This window comes from Phascolarctos cinereus, unplaced genomic scaffold, assembly GCF_003287225.1.
Source record: "Phascolarctos cinereus isolate Bilbo 61053 unplaced genomic scaffold, phaCin_HiC Scaffold_7;HRSCAF=346, whole genome shotgun sequence".
In the NCBI taxonomy this organism is placed as follows: domain Eukaryota; kingdom Metazoa; phylum Chordata; class Mammalia; order Diprotodontia; family Phascolarctidae; genus Phascolarctos; species Phascolarctos cinereus.
Window position 1 is genome coordinate 174069421 of NW_027556180.1, and position 19838 is coordinate 174089258.

General features: G+C 33.7%; 1 protein-coding gene across 2 annotated transcripts in view; it reads right to left on the reverse strand.

Annotated features, from left to right (window-relative positions):
• Positions 1-19838, reverse strand: part of GCC2 (GRIP and coiled-coil domain containing 2) — a 51349-nt gene that overhangs the window by 22022 nt on the left and 9489 nt on the right. For both annotated transcript variants that reach the window (XM_020979492.2, XM_020979491.2), the window contains exons 7-13: positions 19713-19782; positions 14450-14550; positions 14251-14349; positions 8400-8519; positions 4191-4355; positions 2108-2212; positions 1249-1411 (exon numbers count right to left, since the gene is read on the reverse strand). In XM_020979492.2, coding sequence (XP_020835151.1) covers positions 1249-1411; positions 2108-2212; positions 4191-4355; positions 8400-8519; positions 14251-14349; positions 14450-14550; positions 19713-19782 — 823 coding nt within the window. The remainder of the gene's footprint in view (positions 1-1248; positions 1412-2107; positions 2213-4190; positions 4356-8399; positions 8520-14250; positions 14350-14449; positions 14551-19712; positions 19783-19838) is intronic.

A 19838-nucleotide genomic window follows, 5' to 3' on the forward strand; every position in this document is an offset into this window, starting at 1 on the left:
TTTCCAACTTCTACCATTTTAAGTATAGGACTTCATCATCTCACTTTTGATTTAGTGTAATCTAAACTTCTCTTCTGTCCTCACTATCTCTCTCTGCTTATTATCTGCCATCAGATAAATATTCCTAAAAGTGATTTTATTTCTGGACTAGACGATTTACGATTTCTAAGATCTCATTTCTTTCAAACTCTACTACTAATTATGCCATTTTTTTTGTGCTCAAAAGCTTCAAAGGCTTAAAAAATCCCAATTACCTATAAAATGAAAACCAAATTCCTCATGCTGTCATTCAAGGCCCTCTACAGTCTGTCCTAAACATACTTTTCCACTCTTATTTCCCATATTTTTCTCATCTTATTTCCTGCTACTACTTCTTAGCAGGAACTCTGCACATTCCTGCCAAATCAGTCTTCTTCATGATGTATTTCAAACACGCCGTGTTCATTTCTTCCTCCAAATTTTTACTTACACCATACTCTCTTTACTTTCCAGTTCAAGATCTACCTTCTGTGCGTTAAGGTCTCAAACACCCTAATACCTTCTGATCTCTCCAATTTTTTGGGCTCCCACCTCATATATTTTCAATATTCCTCAGTTTAGCTTTGATCACATTCTACTCTGCACCGCAATTTCCTTTTTCACTAATGCAGGTCTTATGTCTCTAGCTATACTGTAAGTTCCTTAAATTCACATGTATCATTTTTTGCATCTTTCATGGTATGTGTTATGCACGTAGTAGGCAAACATTGATATATGAATAATCTTTAATCTCCCATCCTTTAAGCTGAAATTCTGAAAACTGAATGAATCAATTAATAAAATCATGGAACTGCAGAGTTAAAAAGGAACTGATGTAATTTATTCCAACTATTACTTTAAGAATGAATCTAATTTATAAAATCCTGATAGGCAGTCATCTAACCTCCACCTGATTCTAATGATGGGGGATCCCAAGGCAGCCCAATGCATTCTGGGCCAGCTCTAAGTATTAGGAAGCTTTGCCTTACAAAGAGATAAAACTGGTTTCATTTCTACCCACTGGCTACCAAGGACAGAAACTGGATCAACAGTTTAATACTTCTCCCACTTGATAGCCTTCAAATACTTGAAGATAGCAGCCAAGTTCTCCTCAGGTCTTCTCCCGGTTTAACATGTCTTTCCAACATCACCTGTTCTCTTCAGCCAATTCTTGCATGGTATGCTTTCAAATTATAAGTAAAGAGAAAAGTGAGTTTACATTTTACTCACTCATTTCCTCCTGTAGGGTTTCTTGTTTTTGTTTATAAATTTTAATTTCTTGTTCTAAATCTTCAATTCTGCTGTTTTTATCAGTAATTTTTTGATTCAGTTCTTTCACTAAACGTTCATAATCAGCTATTTCCATGTCCATCAATGTAGTTTGCTGAGCATCCTGCATATTTTGTATATAGAAGATCCACACAAAATTCCAAATCAGTTCAAAATTGTTTTAATTATTAAAAAAAAATTATCAGTAGAGAATATAAAACCCCTTCAATAAAAGAGGAATTATTTTATATATCGATGTTTAACCAAAGGCTAATGCTTATTCATCTAGTTTTAATTTTTACAATGCTTTTCTTAGATTTATTCTAGTTTTATATTACTTTTGTTCTTTTACATGCACAAAATAATTCTCCCCTAAATATTTTTATTATTATTAAATTCTGACTCTTATTGGTTTTTCCACTGTCATTCACATTTTTTTCAAATATAGGTAAGTTTAAATGTTTACATTTTGAAAACTGGTAAGTAATAAAAGTTTTTCTCTTTCACCATAATTGTTCACAAAAGAAAAGAAATTAATAAGATTTCTATGCATTCTAACAAATGTGTAATGTTAAATAAGATCTCAAAATAGGCAAAATTATAAAAGGGGCAAGATTCTTACAGGAAGGTAAGCGCTTTCAAACCGTGCATTGATTCTTTCATTTTTATGAGGGTACTATTTTAGAAATTACTAATTTTACACAATATAATAATTTAAAAACTTAAAAGGGCTTCTAAAATGTTTCTTCTCAAACTATTGGAAGCAATTTGGTACTATATTTACCTGGCTTACAAAATTTAACTAAACGGGCTTATTTACCTTCCTAACCATCTCTAACTCTTGCATGGTTTTCTGAAGATGTTTCTTCTCCTTCTGGAGTTGTACCTGAAGCTCTTCAAGTTCCTTTAAAGTATTAGTATGCTCCTAAAAATCAGAACAAAACTATTAAAAAAGCATTTGCAACAAGGTTACCCAAATGAAGTTACCTCACAGTAGATAGGACCTGTGATTTCAATGGTATAAAGGACTCCCGGATGAGGAAACTCCCTCTACCAACACAAGCTGGCACTTTTTCTGTAACTTACAGCCTTGGAGAGTTACCTAGGACACTAAGAGCTTAAGTGACTAGACAAGGGTCACACAGCCAGTAAGTCCTGGCTCCAAGGCTAGCTCTCTATCCACTATACCACATGCTGCCTTTTTACCTTGTGACACTTTATACAAATCTTCTGATTTATATTTAAACTAATCTAGATTTGGTGAATATTACAGCCAGCTCCTTAATTTCTTACCTTCAACTACATAAAATCATATCCCTAACATGGAATCAACAATTGGCAAATATTCAAGATTTAATGAGTGTCATTTTATATCTGTTGACCATTTTCTCAGAGAGCCTTTCTTTCACTTAAATAAAATCATGAATAAACATTTAGCTCACAACACAGAATCAGAGAATCTTAAAACTAGAAGAGAACAAGCTCAGAGGTCATCTAATTTAAAGCTTAATCTACACCCTATTCTCTTCAACAATATTACTGACAAATGGTCATTTGCCTCCATTTGAATAACTCTAATAACAGTGACCGTAATATTTTAAGAAGCCCATTCCATTTCTGAATACCTCAAATTATTACCAAGTTCTTCCTTATAAGTAAGCTGAAATCTGCAGCCCATTAACTTCTATCTAGTTCTCTCATTCTGGAGCTTTAAAGAATGTAGACTGTCTTTTGGGGACATGACAGATCTTCAAATATTTAAAGAGACAACTATCAGGTCTAATCTCCCTTCTCCTGGACTCTAATTTTATAGGTCATATGAGATTTTATGGCTGTTATTATACTACTGACTCAAATCTGTTTTGCAATTCACACTTTTTTTTTGGTTCATGAACTGTTATATTTCCAAATTTCCCCCAATCTTGCACTAGTGAAGCTAAGTTTTTGAACCTGAGTAGATTTTACATTTATTACTAATACTTTTTATTATTTGGTACAGTCAATTGATCCAGCTTGTCAAGACATTTGTTGGATTCCAGTTTTGTCATGTAAAATAGCTTTCTTTCCACATTTCTGTGTTACTGTAACATTTTTTGAAGATATATGCCAATTAGGGCCATCATTTAAAGTCACTGCTAAAAATACTGAACAAAAAGGGTCAAGGACAGGACCCTGTAGTATGCCACTAGAGATTTCCAGGATAATACATAGTGATCCAAAATCACTGTTACGTAGGTAAGGTTGTTTAACCAATTATTAATCCAGTTAACAGTACATCCCATATTTCTTCAACTTGTCCCCAAGGATACAGTACGTTACTTTACCTTTCTAGGCTTATATTATACATTATTCTTCTTCAGGAACTTTATCACCTAATCAACTAGCCTTACTGCTATTCCTCATACAACCTATTCCATTTCTCATCTCTGTGCCTTTGCATAGGTCTGGAATTCAGTAATTCCTAGTTTCCTTCAAAGTTCAGATTAAGCATCACCTTCTACATGAGGACTTTCTTGATTCTACAAAGCTGCTAAAGCCTTCCATGGTCCCAAATTAACTTAGATCTATTCTTGTATATACTTATACACACATATTTATCTTCCTCAATAAAAAATAAGCTCTTTGAGAGATTATATAAGCTCTCTGTCAGTAAGATGCATTTAATTATTGTCTTTGTATACTCAGTACTTGGCATATAGTAGGCATTTAATAAATGCTTGTTGATTAATTGGACATCATAATTGCTAAGTGTCTGTTGAATTGAAAGGGATATCATAAGTAAAATATCTTACTGAGATCCAAGGATACTGTGTCTACAGAATTCTCTTAATTTACCAATTAAGCAATGTAAAATGAGAATACCAAAATATAAATGCATAAATGGGACTTTACATCACAGTTACCTTTATCTTTTGCTCTTTCTGAAGTTTTTCAGTTTCCAATTCTTTGTCCACTATGACCTTGGCTCTCTGAACTTCCAGAATCTGGGCTTCTAACAACTTGGCATTAGCCTGTAGAGTTTCAATACGAGCTAGGAGATCTTCATTATCAGAGCTCAGCCTGTCACACTAAAAATGACAAACTATTTAGTACTGTGAATCAAGAAATCATTATTTCTTTACAATGTGATGTTGCTTAAGGAAAGACAAAGTGGCCCAAGTTGGACATGGAGCAAGTCAAAGCTTCTTTGCTGAAGAGCAGCAGGAACAGGTTCATGAATGACTGCTACCCTTCAAGCTTTGGCAAGCTAGGAAGATGAAGTCCCCACCTCCACCCCCCTCCCCTATAAAAAATGACACTGGAAATAGGAGGAGGAGGGAAATGATTAGATGTCAAATGACTAGAGGCTTGAAAAGTAAAACCACTCCACTTTCTTTAAGGTTGAAATTTCACAATCAATTCTAAAGTATAAAATATAATATATAAAAAAAATATAATATACATATATATATGTATAAAAATATCACTTTGATATTGATATACTTTTTTTTTAACCTTACATCAGGAAGAGTGGGCAAAGGCTGCTATAAATCCTATATAAGTGACCAAATATGCTAGAAGAGTTAGCATGGTACAGGGAAAAGAGGACTCTATGTGCAGTTAGAGGAACTAGGATCAAATCTGACGTTTGTTGCTACCTGCCTGACCTCGGGAAAGTAAGTCACTTAATCTCTCTGGGCCTCAGTTTCCTCATCTGCAAAATGAAGGGGAGGATTAGATGATTTTTTACATTTCCTTCCAGTCTTAATCTATGATCCTATGAAAATACAAAAAATGACAAAAAGACAAAAGAAGGAAATGAGCATTATTTAGCACCTAATATGTGCTAGGCATTGTGCTAAGTGCTTTATAAATATTACCTCATTTGATCCCCACAGCAACCCTGAGAGGGAGGGGTGCCATTATTATCACCATTTTACAGCAGAGGAAACTGAAGCAGGCAGAAGGTAAGTGACTTGCCCAGGGTCACACAGCTACTAAACGTTCAGATCACATCTAAACTCAAGTCTTTCTGAATCCAAGCCCAGTGCTCTATCCACTGTGCCAATTTGGTGCCTCCTAAAAGGAATAAAGAAGGGAATGAAAAAGTTTAGAGTAAGGATGATGGTTCTTATAGAACTATTCTAGCTCTATCGGTCTCCTGGCAATAAAAGAAAGTAAAAAAATCTCATTTTTAATTGAACCCTAGTCTTGCAATCTACTGTCCTGTTCATGCTGCTTACTTCTGAGCCCATCTCTTCATCTATAATATGAGCCTAGATAGCTGTATTCTGAACCCTAGGTTTTTTCCATGCCACCAATATTCTGATGCATCTGTGATCTTAGGCATCTTTTCAGCAGTGGAACCCACTCTTGCCTTCTCACCCTATGTGACTCATTCCTACCATAAATCATCCAAGGGGATGCTCACCCAACATTCTGGAAACGTCTGATTTCATCCCAGTGGAGCCAAAGGGTCTGCCCAATAGCTTGATTCTGGTACATGACCAGCCCTCTTCCATTTCCGCTCATACATCTCTTTGATGACATCCCTTAGGCAGTTTCTCTTGTGTACCTATGTTAGCTAAGTATTGTCACCTACTTATGCCCACCATGCACTTGTATGCCCTCTTGGTAATCAAAACCTTTAATTCTTCAGAGACTACATTATTCTGACTTGTAGCCACATAACATCACTGGAAAAATATTGATGAAAAAAATCTGGGCCTTTGTTTCAGGAAATTTTGAGGTTACTTAAAGCATGTTATAACTTTCCAAATTAATTCAGCCTAGTCTTTCTTCTGTTCAATTCTGGGACTAAGTCATGGAATATCTGATGTGTCTTTCTTAGACATCTGTAGTGGTGGACCAGTTCTAGCTATAGGTTGTCTACTCAACAGGACAACAGTTTGAAAAGTAGGTACTCTTCATCTACCTAATTAAGGGTGAACTCTTGAGTATGTATCTTTGTTAGGAGGCACTGCAGGGTTTTGGACTTGATACAATCAACACAATATTATTTACAAACACTGCCAAGTAGAAGACCTTTTTTAAGTTTCTGTGCTGGATAGGAAATCTTACAAGAACACTGGCAAACACCTTTGGTAAGCCTAAGTCTTCCTGGTTTATGCCTCAATATATCAAATGATAATAAATAATCAGAGGGTCAAATAAAATTTCTATTATTCATTTCAGGGAATCTTGTACGATTCTGCCACATGCACAGAAGAGATTTTGTTGAGAGTTTGTACAGAGGAAGTGTGTTCTAATTCAATGCTTTTTACAGTCAACAAACAAGCACAGTGGGACCTTGTGTCTAAGTTAAGTTTTTTGACTGTAAAAATGCAGAATACTATTTGTGAAAGCTTACCTGTTTTCTTGTCACAGCTAAATCAAAGATATCTTTGATGTGTATGTAAAATCTTAATTTTTGTAAATATTTTGTAGAGATGGAAAAATGGCATTAAGGTTAATAGCTGACTTTTTTTCTGGGTCACTTTCTTTGGGGTTCTGATTTTTTCCCCAAGTATTTGGTATCTCTCTTCTCTTTGAGACCGAGAATTAATCTCTCAAAAATTGTGTTTCCTCCAACATGGACCATGCCTTCATGTCTGGTTTACTATAGCTGCTATTCTCATCTTTAGTGCCATTATGTAGAACATAAAGGGCTGTGTTTTCAGAGTCTAAATATGGCAGCTACACTGTCATTGATAAGACTGTTACAAATATCTTTATAATCTTTTCTGTTGTTTGTCATCTTTCCAGAAATGCTTTTGGGGAAAAAAAAAGAAAAAAAAAGAAATGCTTTTGGGATGACCCAACTCATTTGGTTATTTTGCCAAGAATCTTTTATTATTTTCTTCTAGTAGATTTTACAAATAAGTTTATATTCTTGCTAACCATTGTTGCCTTTGGCTGGCATCTCTCCTTGCTTGTAAGAGACAAAATGTTTAATGACTGAGGTGGTTTCTGTGGTCTTTGGTTTTCCCCCTTGTGGCTACTGAATTACACTGTTAAAACTTAGGAAACTATCACAGGCTGTTTCAATGTCTATTCTTTAATCCATTTCCCATTTTTCAGCATCAACAGTTTTAAAAATAGGTCAAAATAGAATTGCCTTAATTGTGTTCCCTATCTTATCTTTACTCTTTATTCTAATTTAGTAACAATGAAGTCACAGTTATATGTCCAAGTGTTATTTTTCAACTAGATTATAAACTCCTTAAAGGCATGGATTCTGTCTTATATACTTCTTTGTATTCCACCTACCACCCTCATTTTCTTATTAGCATAGTGCCTGCACACAGCAGGAAATTAAAAAAAAACAACACATTGATTAACTAAAAATTTTATATTCCACTAGCATTTAATCTGATCTATATCTGATGAAAGAAGTTTTCTTAAAGAAAGAACTGAATATATTCTTCAGGATTAAGTATTGATAACTCAGAGCATTCAACACAGTGAAGGGAGAAGTAACCTGTATCTGTAACAGTATATGTATTAAATGAAATTCAACATAACTGGTGGCCAACTTAGTGGACAATAATTACAGGTTTTGCAAAAGAAATCTTATTCAATGAACCATAAAAATGTTTATTCAATTCCCTAAAGTGAACTTATCCCTCACCTATGCAGCTGCTCACATTTGGAAGGCTTTGTTTAAAAATATTTACCAACTGTTGCTATGTTTCATACTCATTCCCCTCAACTAGAAAAAAAAAATTACTAAAAAGAAATGATCTAATCTTTGATATGTAACAAACAGAACAGACATAAAGTAAAGACACACAAAATCCATGATTATATGTTCATTTCTTTTGGTTACTTGCCAATCAAAAGGAAAGCATAGTGCTTTTCCTTATACAGTTGATTTCTGCTGGATGAAAAGGAAAAACAGATGCTCAATTTTACACCATGAATAAGTTTCCAAGTACGGCATATTAAAAAAAAAAACAAAAACAACAGACAATGGCCAAGAAATCTATCCAGTAAATAAGAGTTGCTGATATTTGAATAATTTAATAATTTTAAAAAGTTATACATTAATAGTTTTGGTAACATATCTTCTTTATTAAAATCAATGAGTATCTGTTAATTAGTATACTCAAAAGTAATCAATTTTCAATTACCTGAGAACCTGAACTCTTTAATTGTCTTATAAGATCTTCTATCTGATGCTCAAAATTATTTGCACGCTCCTTTTCCATGTCCAATTGTTCTGCTTGTTTATCATATTCTAAAAAAAGATTCTTTAAGAAGAGATAAAACAATACCATAAGTAAAGCACACAAGAATATCACATGCTGAACCCTTAGGGCAATATTATTGTATTTAATATTTGTAAATAACCACTGGATGTTAATTTTTTTTAATCAGGGATAAATTGGAATACTTAATTTGCACGAAAACTAGGCAATGAAAAACACCTTTGCTACAATTAAATAATTTTTGCCATTAACATGGAAGATAGCTAAAATAATTAAAGGAAAAGAAATTTTTTAGTTTTAAAAATTTTCTACAAAGTGATGAAAAGAGTTGTTATGTATTTCACTCCAAACTGCTACTTTAAGCATAAGAGACTAAAGTTATTACTACTACAAATCCTACTTGGACTTACAATATAAATTTCCACACTAATTTCAAGTTAGTGATTGGCAACCTAGAGCCTATAAATATAAATATTCATTTAATAAGTCAAAACTAGCTCTTAGTTGGACCCTAGTGGTCCATGGGAACAATTATTTTTTCAAGCTACTATCATGTTCTTGATCCTGTACCTTAACTTTTGGTTCAATCATGCCCTAAAAGTCAGGGGACATGATAGCCTCCACTCTTACATACACATTTTTTAAAGGAAGAATATAAACTATTTATTGTTTACAGTATTTAACATAAAATATAGTTGTATAACATTCCAATGACTACAAAGTTACTGGTTTTGTCTCTTTTGGAGGCAATTGACATGAATATGTATTTCACCGCAGAATTGTTGCAGATTTTGTGCCAAAAAGTGGGGTGTGACAATTATGTGAAGCTTAAACACCACCACCACCACCACCACCACCACCACCACCACATTGTGCTGGTATTACTTATTTTTCAGTTTCTGCCAGTCTCTCACCAACTTTTTACTCACTGAAAACTGTTTTTCCGAAGCTCTGTTTCCATGCTGTTCAGTGAACACAACTTTCAACTTGAAGCCCACAGAATAGTTTTTATATTTATCCATAATCAGAAAGAAATACTTTGCACGTTAATGTATTGCTGGCAGATTAACTGTACAGTTTGGCTAGTGCAAGAGGATGCAAGTCTTACCATATCACGTGACTCACTTATGTCAGCTTCACCTGTCCATCTGCTCCCCTTGTGTCTACGGCTCTTCATTGGGTTGAGTGACAATACTGTTAGCATTACAGCACTCCAAACAAATCATGCAAGTTGGCTTTCAGAAATACACTGACAATGTGCATGCACTGAGAATTCTAGGCTTGCGGCTTAATGTGTGAGAGATAAATGCATATCCATATGCCACTGGTGAATACATTGCTGTTCTGTTTACCTTTTAAACGATGTGACAAACAGGACTATACCATGCGATTACACAATGAAAGATCATAAACAAATTTTTGGACCGAAGGGGGAAAAAACCAAACCAAAACACCAGGATGAGGTAATTATGTGGTGGCGATGACTATGCGGTGAAATACGGTATTCAAAAGGTTGGTCCTACATGTTGAAGGTATGGGCTGGGATAAAAAAATCCTCTCAATTTTCAATTCTTTGCCACCACAAAAAGAGCTCTTATAAATATTTTTGTACATATGAATCCTTTTCCTTTTTCTCTGAGATACAGATAGTAGTGGTATTGCTGGGTCAAAGGGTATAATACAGTTTTATAGCCCTTTTGGTATAGTTCCAAATTATTCTTCAGAATGCTTTAACTAGTTCACATTTCCACCAACAATGCATTAGTGTAGTCATTTTTTCCACATCCCCTCCAGCATTTCTCATAATCCATTTTCACCCTGTGAGTTAATCTTATGGGTGTGGGGATACCTCAGAGTTGTTTTAATGTGAATTTCTCTAATTATTGGTGATTTGCAACATTTTTTCACGTAACTATTGCTAGCTTTGATTTCTTTCTTTTCTTTCTTTTTTTTTAAAGGCAATTGGGGTTAAGTGACTTGCCCAGGGTCACACAGCTAGTAAGTGTCAAGTGTTCGGTCTGAGGCAAGATTTGAACTCAGGTCCTCCTGACTTCAAGGCCAATGCTCTGTCTACTGTGCCACCTAGCTGCCCACGATAACTTTGATTTCTCATTCTGAAAACTTCTTGTTCATATTCTTTCACCATTTCTCAATTGGGGAATGGCTCATATTTTTATAAATCTGGCTCAGTTCCCTATATATCTGAAAAATGAGACCTTTATCAGAAACTTGCTGTAAATTCTTTCCTCAGTTTTCTGTAGTCTTTTTAACTGGCTGCATTGGTTTTGTTTGTGCAACTCCTTTTTAATTTCAAGTAATCAAAATTATCCATTATACTTCCTTGATCATCTCTATCTCTGGTTTGATCATAAAATTTTTCTTATCTATAGATTCAAAAGGTAATATTTTCTATGCTCCTCTAATTTGTTTATATCACATCACCCTTTATGTCTAAATCACATATCCATTTTAACCATATCATGGTGTAGGGTATGTTTCTGCCAGACTGCTTTCCAGTTTTCCCAACAGAACTTGTTAAACAGCAAGTTCTTGCCCCAATAACTTGGCTCTTTGGGTTTATCAAATACAAGTTCACTGTGGTCATTTATTTCTGTATATTGTGTACCTAATCTATTCCACTGACTAACTGGCCAGTACTAGATTGTTCTGATTACCCCTTTGTAGTACAGAGTCTGAGATCGGATATGGCTAGGCTGCCTTCCTTCATTTATTTTTTCTCACTAATTCCTTTGCCATTCTTGACCTTTTTTCTTCCAGATGAATTTTTTTTAGCTCTATAAAATAATTCTTTGATTAACTGTTTTGGCACTTAATGAGTAAATTAATTTAGGCAGTATTGTCATTTTTATTATACTGGCTCAGCCTACTCATGAGCAATTAATATTTCTCCAATTATTTAGATCTGTCAAAACAAGTATTTTGTAACTTTATTCATATAGTTCCTAGCTGTGTTTTGGCAGGTAAATTCCCAAGTATTTTATACTGTTTGCAGTTTTTAAATGGAATTTCTCTAATTCTTCCTGACAGGTTTTGTTGGTAATATGGAGAAATGCAAATGATTTATGTGGGTTTATTTTAAATCTTAGAATTTTGCTAAAGTTGTTAATTGTTTCAACTAGTTTTTTTAGTTGATTCTCTAAGTATACCACCATATCATCTGCAAAAAGTGATTTTTCCCCCTTATTCTCTATTCTTTATCTCTTAAATTTCTTTATCTTGTCTTACTGCTATAGCTAGCATTTCTAAGTACAATATTAAACAATAATGGTGATGACAGATATCCTTGCTGTACCCCTAATTGTACTGGGAAGGCTTCTAGTTTATCCCCATTACAGATAATGCTTGCTCTTAGTTTAGATGTATATTACTTATCATTTTTTAAGCTCCACTGATTTCTATGCTTTGTGGTGTTTTTAACAGGGATGTTGTTTTAGAAGGAATCTGATGGCTCCTTTATTTTTAAAAACCGTTTATATAGTAATGAAATTTATTGGTCTTTAAATATTTGGTAGAATTAGCTTATAAATCCATCTGGTCTGTTTTTTTTCCCCCTTAGGGAGCTAATTTATAGCTTATCCAGTTTCTTTTTGTAAGATGGGGCTATTCAAGTATTTTTTTTTCCTCTTTTATTAATCTGGGCAATTTTAATTTTGTAAACATTTATCCATTTCATTTAGATCATTAATTTTATTGACACATAATTGGGCAAAACAGTTCCTAGTAATTTCTTTAATTTCATTTTCATTGGTTATGCATTTATCCTTTTAATTTTGAATTTGTATTTTGCTTTTCTTCTTCCCTTTTTAAAAATCCAATCAATCAACAGTTTATCCACTTTATTTTGCCATAAAACTAGCTTGTAGCTTTATTAGTTCAATAATTTTTTTAACTTTAAGTTCTAATAATCTCTCCTTTGATTTTCAGGACTTCTCTTTTGGTGTTTAACTGAGGATTTTTAATTTGCTCTTTTTTTTTAGTTGCATAGCCAATTCATTCATCTGCTTTTTCTCTTTTACTGATGTTAGCTTTCAGAAACATAAATTTTCCCTTCTAAGCACTGCTTTGGCTATATCCTACAAATTATGGTACGTTATCTCATTTTGGTCATTATCTTTAACGAAATTATTCATTGTTTCTATGATTTGTTTCTATGATTTGTTCTTTTGTTTAATTTCCAATTAATTTTTAATCTATGATTCAAAGGCTCTTAATTAAAAATAATTTTTATTGCCTTATGGTCCCAAAGGGGTGCATTTAACATTTCTGTTTCTTCGCATTTGTTTGGGAGGTTTTTACGTCCAAATACATGGTCATTTTTTGTGAAGGTGCCATTTATCACTGAGAAAACATATATACTTCATTCTATTTCCATTCAATACTCTCCAGAGACCTAGCATAGCTAACTTTTCTAAAATTCTATTCCTCTTAACTTTTTTCTTGATTATTTTATAGTTAGATTTACCTAAGTCAGAGAGGGATAAATTGAGATCCTCACTAGTATAGTTTCACTTTTTCCCTTTTGTAACGCATATATCTTTTCTTTCAAGAATTTAGATTCTATAACAGCTGGTACATATATGTTCAGTATTGATATTACTTCATTCCTCCTCTTACCAAATGCAGTTTCCCTTATTATCTCCTTTAATTAGGTGTATTTTTGGTTTTCCTTTGTCTGAGCTCATATATGCTACCTTTGTCTTTTTTTTTTTTTACTTCAGCTGAAGTATAATAGATTCTGCTCCAGCCCCTTAATTTAGTGTACATCTTTCTGTTACAGTGTGCCCCTTGTAAACAGCATATTGCTAGATTCTGATTTCTAATCTACCCATATCTAAAAACTTACAATAAAAAAAGAAAATGCATATGAATAAACAGAGTATGAAACTAAAAAACTCGAAAAAGAACAAATTAAAACCATATATCTTGCTTGTTTGAGGAGTTATAAGCTCTTGTAAAGTAAAAATAAATTTGATTTACCTGTGTATATAATCTGCATTGCCTATCAAAGTGTCTTGAAAAACTACAGGTACTTAACAAGTTTTAGTTGGACTGGGATATAAAAATGAAACCTTTGCAGATATTCCTCAGCAGATTTAAATGTAAATTTAAAAAACTGGCATCTTAAATGACAAAAGGGCCTAAATCCTCTATTAAAATTAAGCCTCCTACTTCTTCTGTTGGATTACATTTCTCAAAACTTATTAACCAGATTAGCTAAACTGTATAATACTTGACATTCCTAGGCTTTTGCATAAGATGTCATTCATAAGTGGAATGCTCTCCCTCCTCCTCCTCTCTGCTTTCTAGAATTCCTAGATTGCTTTTGAGACTCTGCTCAGATGCTACTTCCTTTATGAGGTCTTGTATTAGAGCTCACCTCCCTCATCCCCAAATTATTCTGTAAACATTTTGTACTTATTTATATGTGTACAATCTGTTATCTTCAATAGAAAATAAGTTCCTTGAAGACAGGAATTCTTTCTTTCTTTTTTTTGTCTTTATACCCCATCACCTAGCCCAACGCCTTATAAATAGTAGTTGCTTAATAAATGCTTGCTGAATTGAGGATAGAATATATGTATACAGTAAAAAAGATCAGTTTGAAATTTAGAGTATTATCCTAGCATAGGCAAAAATATATTTCTAGAAATAATTATCTTCACTTTTAAGCTATAAGTGATATTTCAAAAAAATTATAATAAAAAATTTTTTAAAAAATAGAAAAAATTATAAAGACAATAATTATTTTTACCTTATAGCCTTCTGCTCCTTGAATGAGGTCTTTCATGGAAGTAGACAAATTATCTCTTTCAGATCGAACCAATTCAAGTTCTTCCCTCAGAGACTGTGCCTATTATACATACATATCAATATTGTGAATTTATTCAGCACAGAAAAATGCAGATTTGCTTAAACTGTGAAACTCCAGAGTCTGTTTAAAGATATCTTACCTCTTTTCTGCTGGAATCAAGTTCTTTCCTTGCTTTCAAGGCAACAACTTTTATCTTACTTAATTTCTCTTCTTTTTCTTTGGATTCTTTTTCTAAATTTACTGAAAACAAGGATGAAAAGAATTATGTTTACTGAACTGAACTGAACCCACAAGGAGCTCTTCAGTAAAATGCTCTTAGGATCTGTTCACAGCCCTATTAAATTCAATATTTTTATCAATGACTTGAATAAAACCAGAGAGGGTATGTTCATCAGACCTGTGGAATATCTGAATTTAGGAGAAATAGGTAACATACAGCATGATAGAAGTAGGATCCAAAAATGAGGTTATTATTATAATCCAAACTTAGCAAGATAGAACAAGTATTTTGGGCAGAATATTTTAGAGAAAATACTAATAAGGATGGTGATGGGACTAGAAATAGAAAACCTGCTATATAAAAACTGAGAACAGAGAAAGTTTAATCTGGAGAAGAAAAGACACATTTCTGGGGGTGGTGGGGTAGAGTGCAGAACAGTCGTGGGATACAGTAGAAAGAGTGCTGGATTTAGAGTCAAAAGTTCTGGGTTCTAACTCTCGCTCTGCTACTTACTGCCTACATAACTTTGGACAAGGCCTTTGAACCTCTCTGGGCTTTAATTTCCTCATCAATAGTGAAAGGTTGGATTAGAGGTCCCATTCAACACTAAATCTTTTATCCTACAGTCCAAATGTTGTCTCCCACTTCTGGGCTTTTACATACATTGTCACTCATGAATATAATGCTCTCCCTCCTCATCTCTGCCTTCCAATGGCAGAAGGATTAGATTGATTGACTAATTTATCAAAGGGCAGAGCTAGGAACAATGAGTTTTAGAGGCAGGTTTCAGTTTGATATAACGAAAAACTTCCTAATAATTAGAACAGTCCACAGAAAGGGTTGTCTTTCTAGGTAATGAGTTATCCATTACCTAAGCCTTCAGATGGAGATCCTGGAGAACTATTTGTCTGGGATGTCACAGTTACAGAGAAGAAAACTGTTCAAGTCCATCTCTGACTAGATGACATCTGAAATCCCTTCCAATATTAAGACACTAGGCATAAACTTAATTAGAAATCATCAAGATGGAATTCAATAAACACATTGTTGGACTGTTAAAATGGGATAGTAACATTAATCTTTTTAACCATCTAAAGGCTAACTGCTCCTAGTTAAGTTAGGTAAACAGAGTGGTTTCATGGCATTCGTATCCTTCAATTTTCCCAAATATCCTATATTTGGATCCATTTCTAGATTGTCAAAGGTAATGGGGAAGCCATTATAACAGTACAATGAAGTAGGAAGGCAAGGACCAAAGGGATTAATTTGTGAGTCAGGATCAGGTCAAACAGAATAAACCACTTGGTACAGTCCATTACTAAAGGGTCTTCGGCATTCTCATCTTTGCTGGAGATGTGTTTCTTATTTCCTAACCTACACCATGATGCTCCTGTTCTCGTTCTCTCTCCAACTTAGCTACAGAGTTCCTTATTGTCATGATGACGTCTAAGCCATTGCATTCTGAGTTTCTGATTTCAGTTTTTTCATTAATTGGCTCTTGATTATTCCTTTGTTTGGAAGATGGCTCTGACACTGACCCTTGATTAAACTCTAATTAACTAAAACAGAGATGCTTAGGAGAAAAAAGCCTGAGCTCTCTCTCTTGACAATTTTCTTCTTTTCTTCCTCATTTTAACACTACTACCAATTTAGTTTTTGATATTTGCTTCCTATCTCAAATATTTTTCACCTTCACTAAGAAGTTACATCAAGATGCTGGCTGATAATACTTAACAGATTTCTTATCTGGTATGTAGTTTTCAGACTGTGTAAAGCTTAGATATGCATTCACCTTGGTGTTAAAAAGCCTTCTTAAAAGGACAAAGAGGGAAAAGACTACTAAGAGACCACAGACCTATTATTTGAGGCATTTTTTGATCATAAATCTTGCATTTATAAATTGAATGTCAACTGAATTGATGTTTTGATTGGGAATTTCTAAAATTTAAATGGCAGGACTGATGGGCAGATATGCAATTTTTTGCTTCATGTTTAGTAAAGATAATATTAAGTTCTATATATTTTCAAGTGAGAAATTTCCAAATTGCAGAAGATGTTTTTAATTAAAGAAACGCTTCTTTTCATTAATTAACTGGATAGGCCATAGTTTTAAAAAAACTGAGATTTAAGGAGTAACTAATATAAAAGTAAATTTCTGCTAAATTATTTATAAGTAGCCATAAAAGTCAGTAAATATGATCCTGGAGTACTTTAAAATTATCTTGTTTAAATCTGTTTAACCAGATTTTCTTTCCAGATAGCTTTAACCTCCTATTCAAAAAGGTAGCATTCAGAGAGAGTTGACTATTTCAAACCACCAAATAAAAAATACATATTGTTCAAAATCTAATATCACATTCTGGATCCTCCTTCCCTTATAATCCTTGGAGCAAATCTGACCTCAAACCCTTACTAGCTGTATGACCCTGGGAAAGTTACTTAACTCTGCCTCAATTTCCTCACCTATAAATGAGGTGGAGAAAGAAATGGTAAACCCCTCTGGTATCTTTGCCAAGAACATCCCAAATGGGGTCACAAAGTACGGCATGACTGAAAATGACTGAACACACAATTACACAGGTACTTGCTACCTTTTTGGTATCTGAATCTGTATATCCCAGGAGCCTAATACAGAGCCTCATACAGAACAAGCATTTAATCAATTTTTGAAGTGACCAATGAAGGAAAAGGCAATCAGTACATTTAACCACAAACACTGGTTTAAATTACAGCTAGCCTTTTTTCACTACTAGACGGTGCTAATGCCTCAGTAAGGCTCACTACACTTGAAGACCAAGCAAACTGCCAAATGAACACGTAAAGGTGGCAGAAGACAAAGTAAAAGTGGGCTTTTTTCTTTTAGGTAGTACTATATGACTGCCTAAATGAGTCGAGAAAAGCAAGAACTAGTTAAGTGCTAGTTAGTTTCCTAATTGGAAATCTAAGGTATCTTTTAATTATCACTATGTTAGAGCTTGCTGCTGTATGGTTACCAATCTAATCCTTTGGAGTTTCATCTCATCTGGACATATAAACTTGGTGACTGGACATGACATTGCTTAGTTTTCATGACCACTTATCTATGCAAAACAATACAGAAGTTTATTTGCTCTTATTACTTTACTAACTCTTTTTACAATCAGGAAATCACTATCAGGAAACTGGATAAGACAGATACAACAATCAGAATAGGCAGAAAGAATGTGTGTGGTTGCTTGCATAAACATAAAGTACTCCTACTAAGAGTTCACAGGATCACTGACCTCAGAGATTATCTAATATAATCCCCTCATTTTATAAATGAGGACTGAGGCTCAGAAATGATGAGTGTTTTGTCTACGGTCACACAAGTGGCAGACCCAAAACTCGGTTCTCTGACTCTAAACCTAGTATTCTTTCAATTCTAACACATGCTTTCTACTTCCATGTTATGTTATTTCACAGTATTGCCAAATTGACTCTTTGAAATTTGTAGCTTAGACTTTAATTTTTTACTTATATGATCTTTAACAAGTAGTAGTTCATAAACTTTACACTCTAAATCTTTCACTTTTTTCTCCTTAATCCACCTTTCATATTGTACCAACTTAAATACGTCATTTCTGATAAATGCAACTATCTTTTAAAAATAAAAACACACTGCTGTTAGACTAAGATTTCAATCTTTAACAAATTATATTGCCTTTTCATTTGCTTAGTCACCAATGCTCAAAACTTTGGTGTCCCCTGTTATTATCCCACATTTCTTCACTTCCAACATCCAAACTGGTTGGCCAGTCCTATTGATGGTGTCCCTGGTATACCTCTACTAATTCTGTTCACTACAATGGCTGCTCCTTTACATTCCCACTGCCATCACCCTAGTCCAAGTCTTCATGATCGCTTGGATTAGAGCAGTGGCTTCCTAACCAATCTCCCTGCCTACAGCTTTCCACCCAATAAATCCTCACAACACTGTCAAAGCAATCTTTTAAATTCAAGGTCTGACTATGAAACTTTACTATTCAAAAACTTCTATGTCTTCTTATTATCTACCAAAAAAAAAAGTTCAAACTTCAAAGATTAGCACTCAAGGTCCTGTATAGTCTGGTACCACTTTACCTCTCACAGACTTCTCAATGAATATTCATGCTCATATAACTGGCACGCAGGCCAAACTATTCACTATGTCATAAACAGAGACCACATTTCCTTGCCTTGGTGTCTTTGCTTATTCCATTTTTCTATGCCTGGAATTTCTCCAACTCTCCTCATTTCTACCTGCTGAAATCCTAATCATCCTTTAAGACTTAGCTGAAATGCCATGTCTTCTAAATTTTCCCTGACCTTCCTAGTTAGAAAACAATTTCTTTCTCTTGAGAACTTTCATAACACTTTTTAACTATTTTATCTTTATATTCCATATTACTTCTATTTCTATACATCTTATATCCTTAAGAATTGAATATTTTATATTTAGGTGCCCATTGTTTATTGAACAAATGTATGCAAATGCAGTATGTTTTAATTTAGAAAGTTAACTGCTAAAGCTGTTGTAAGGCTGATTTTATTTTTATCACAATCAATTCCAATTTCTATAGCATTATTCACGCTTTTCAATTAAAGATTAGTATCAATTCAAGTGAGTAGTAAGTGATTGAGAAAAAATAACCTTGTGGCAACTGTAATATTTCATGCTAATTATTAATTGGTAATATAAAAATGTTTTAGATGATTTGTTGGTGAAGTCATTCACTGTAAAACATAGAATTACTTAAATGATGTCACAATACTTTAAAAAAAACCCTACAGGAATTGCCAAATTAAAAATGGCACACAGAAAATACCAGAAAATAATAAATTTATAGAAATCAAGGGTTGAACCTCCTTCTGAATAAACCTTTTCAGATGAATTTAATTCTTTAAAATTTCCAAGATTTCATAACTTCCTTTGTATTACATGTTTAACTAAACCAAACTTAACACCCTAAGCCTTTAAATTCCCTTCCTCCCCACCAGATCAAACATCCTTTTCTACAGACAAATACTTGGAAAAAGAAGGCATAACTTAATAAATAGTAAAGGCACTGGGAAAAGAATATTTGCCATAAAAATCTAATAGCTGCATGAATTCTTATTCCATTAGAATGTGATATTAAAAAAATTATCTTTACAAAAAGATAGGTTAAACAAAAATAGTTACCAATTTTATCTTCTAGTTCCATTACTGAATGTTGATCACTTTTTACAGAGTGCGAGTTCTCTAAGGAATCCTACATTTTAAACAAAGGCAAAAGAAAAATGCAAAATAATGAAATCAGACCAGTTT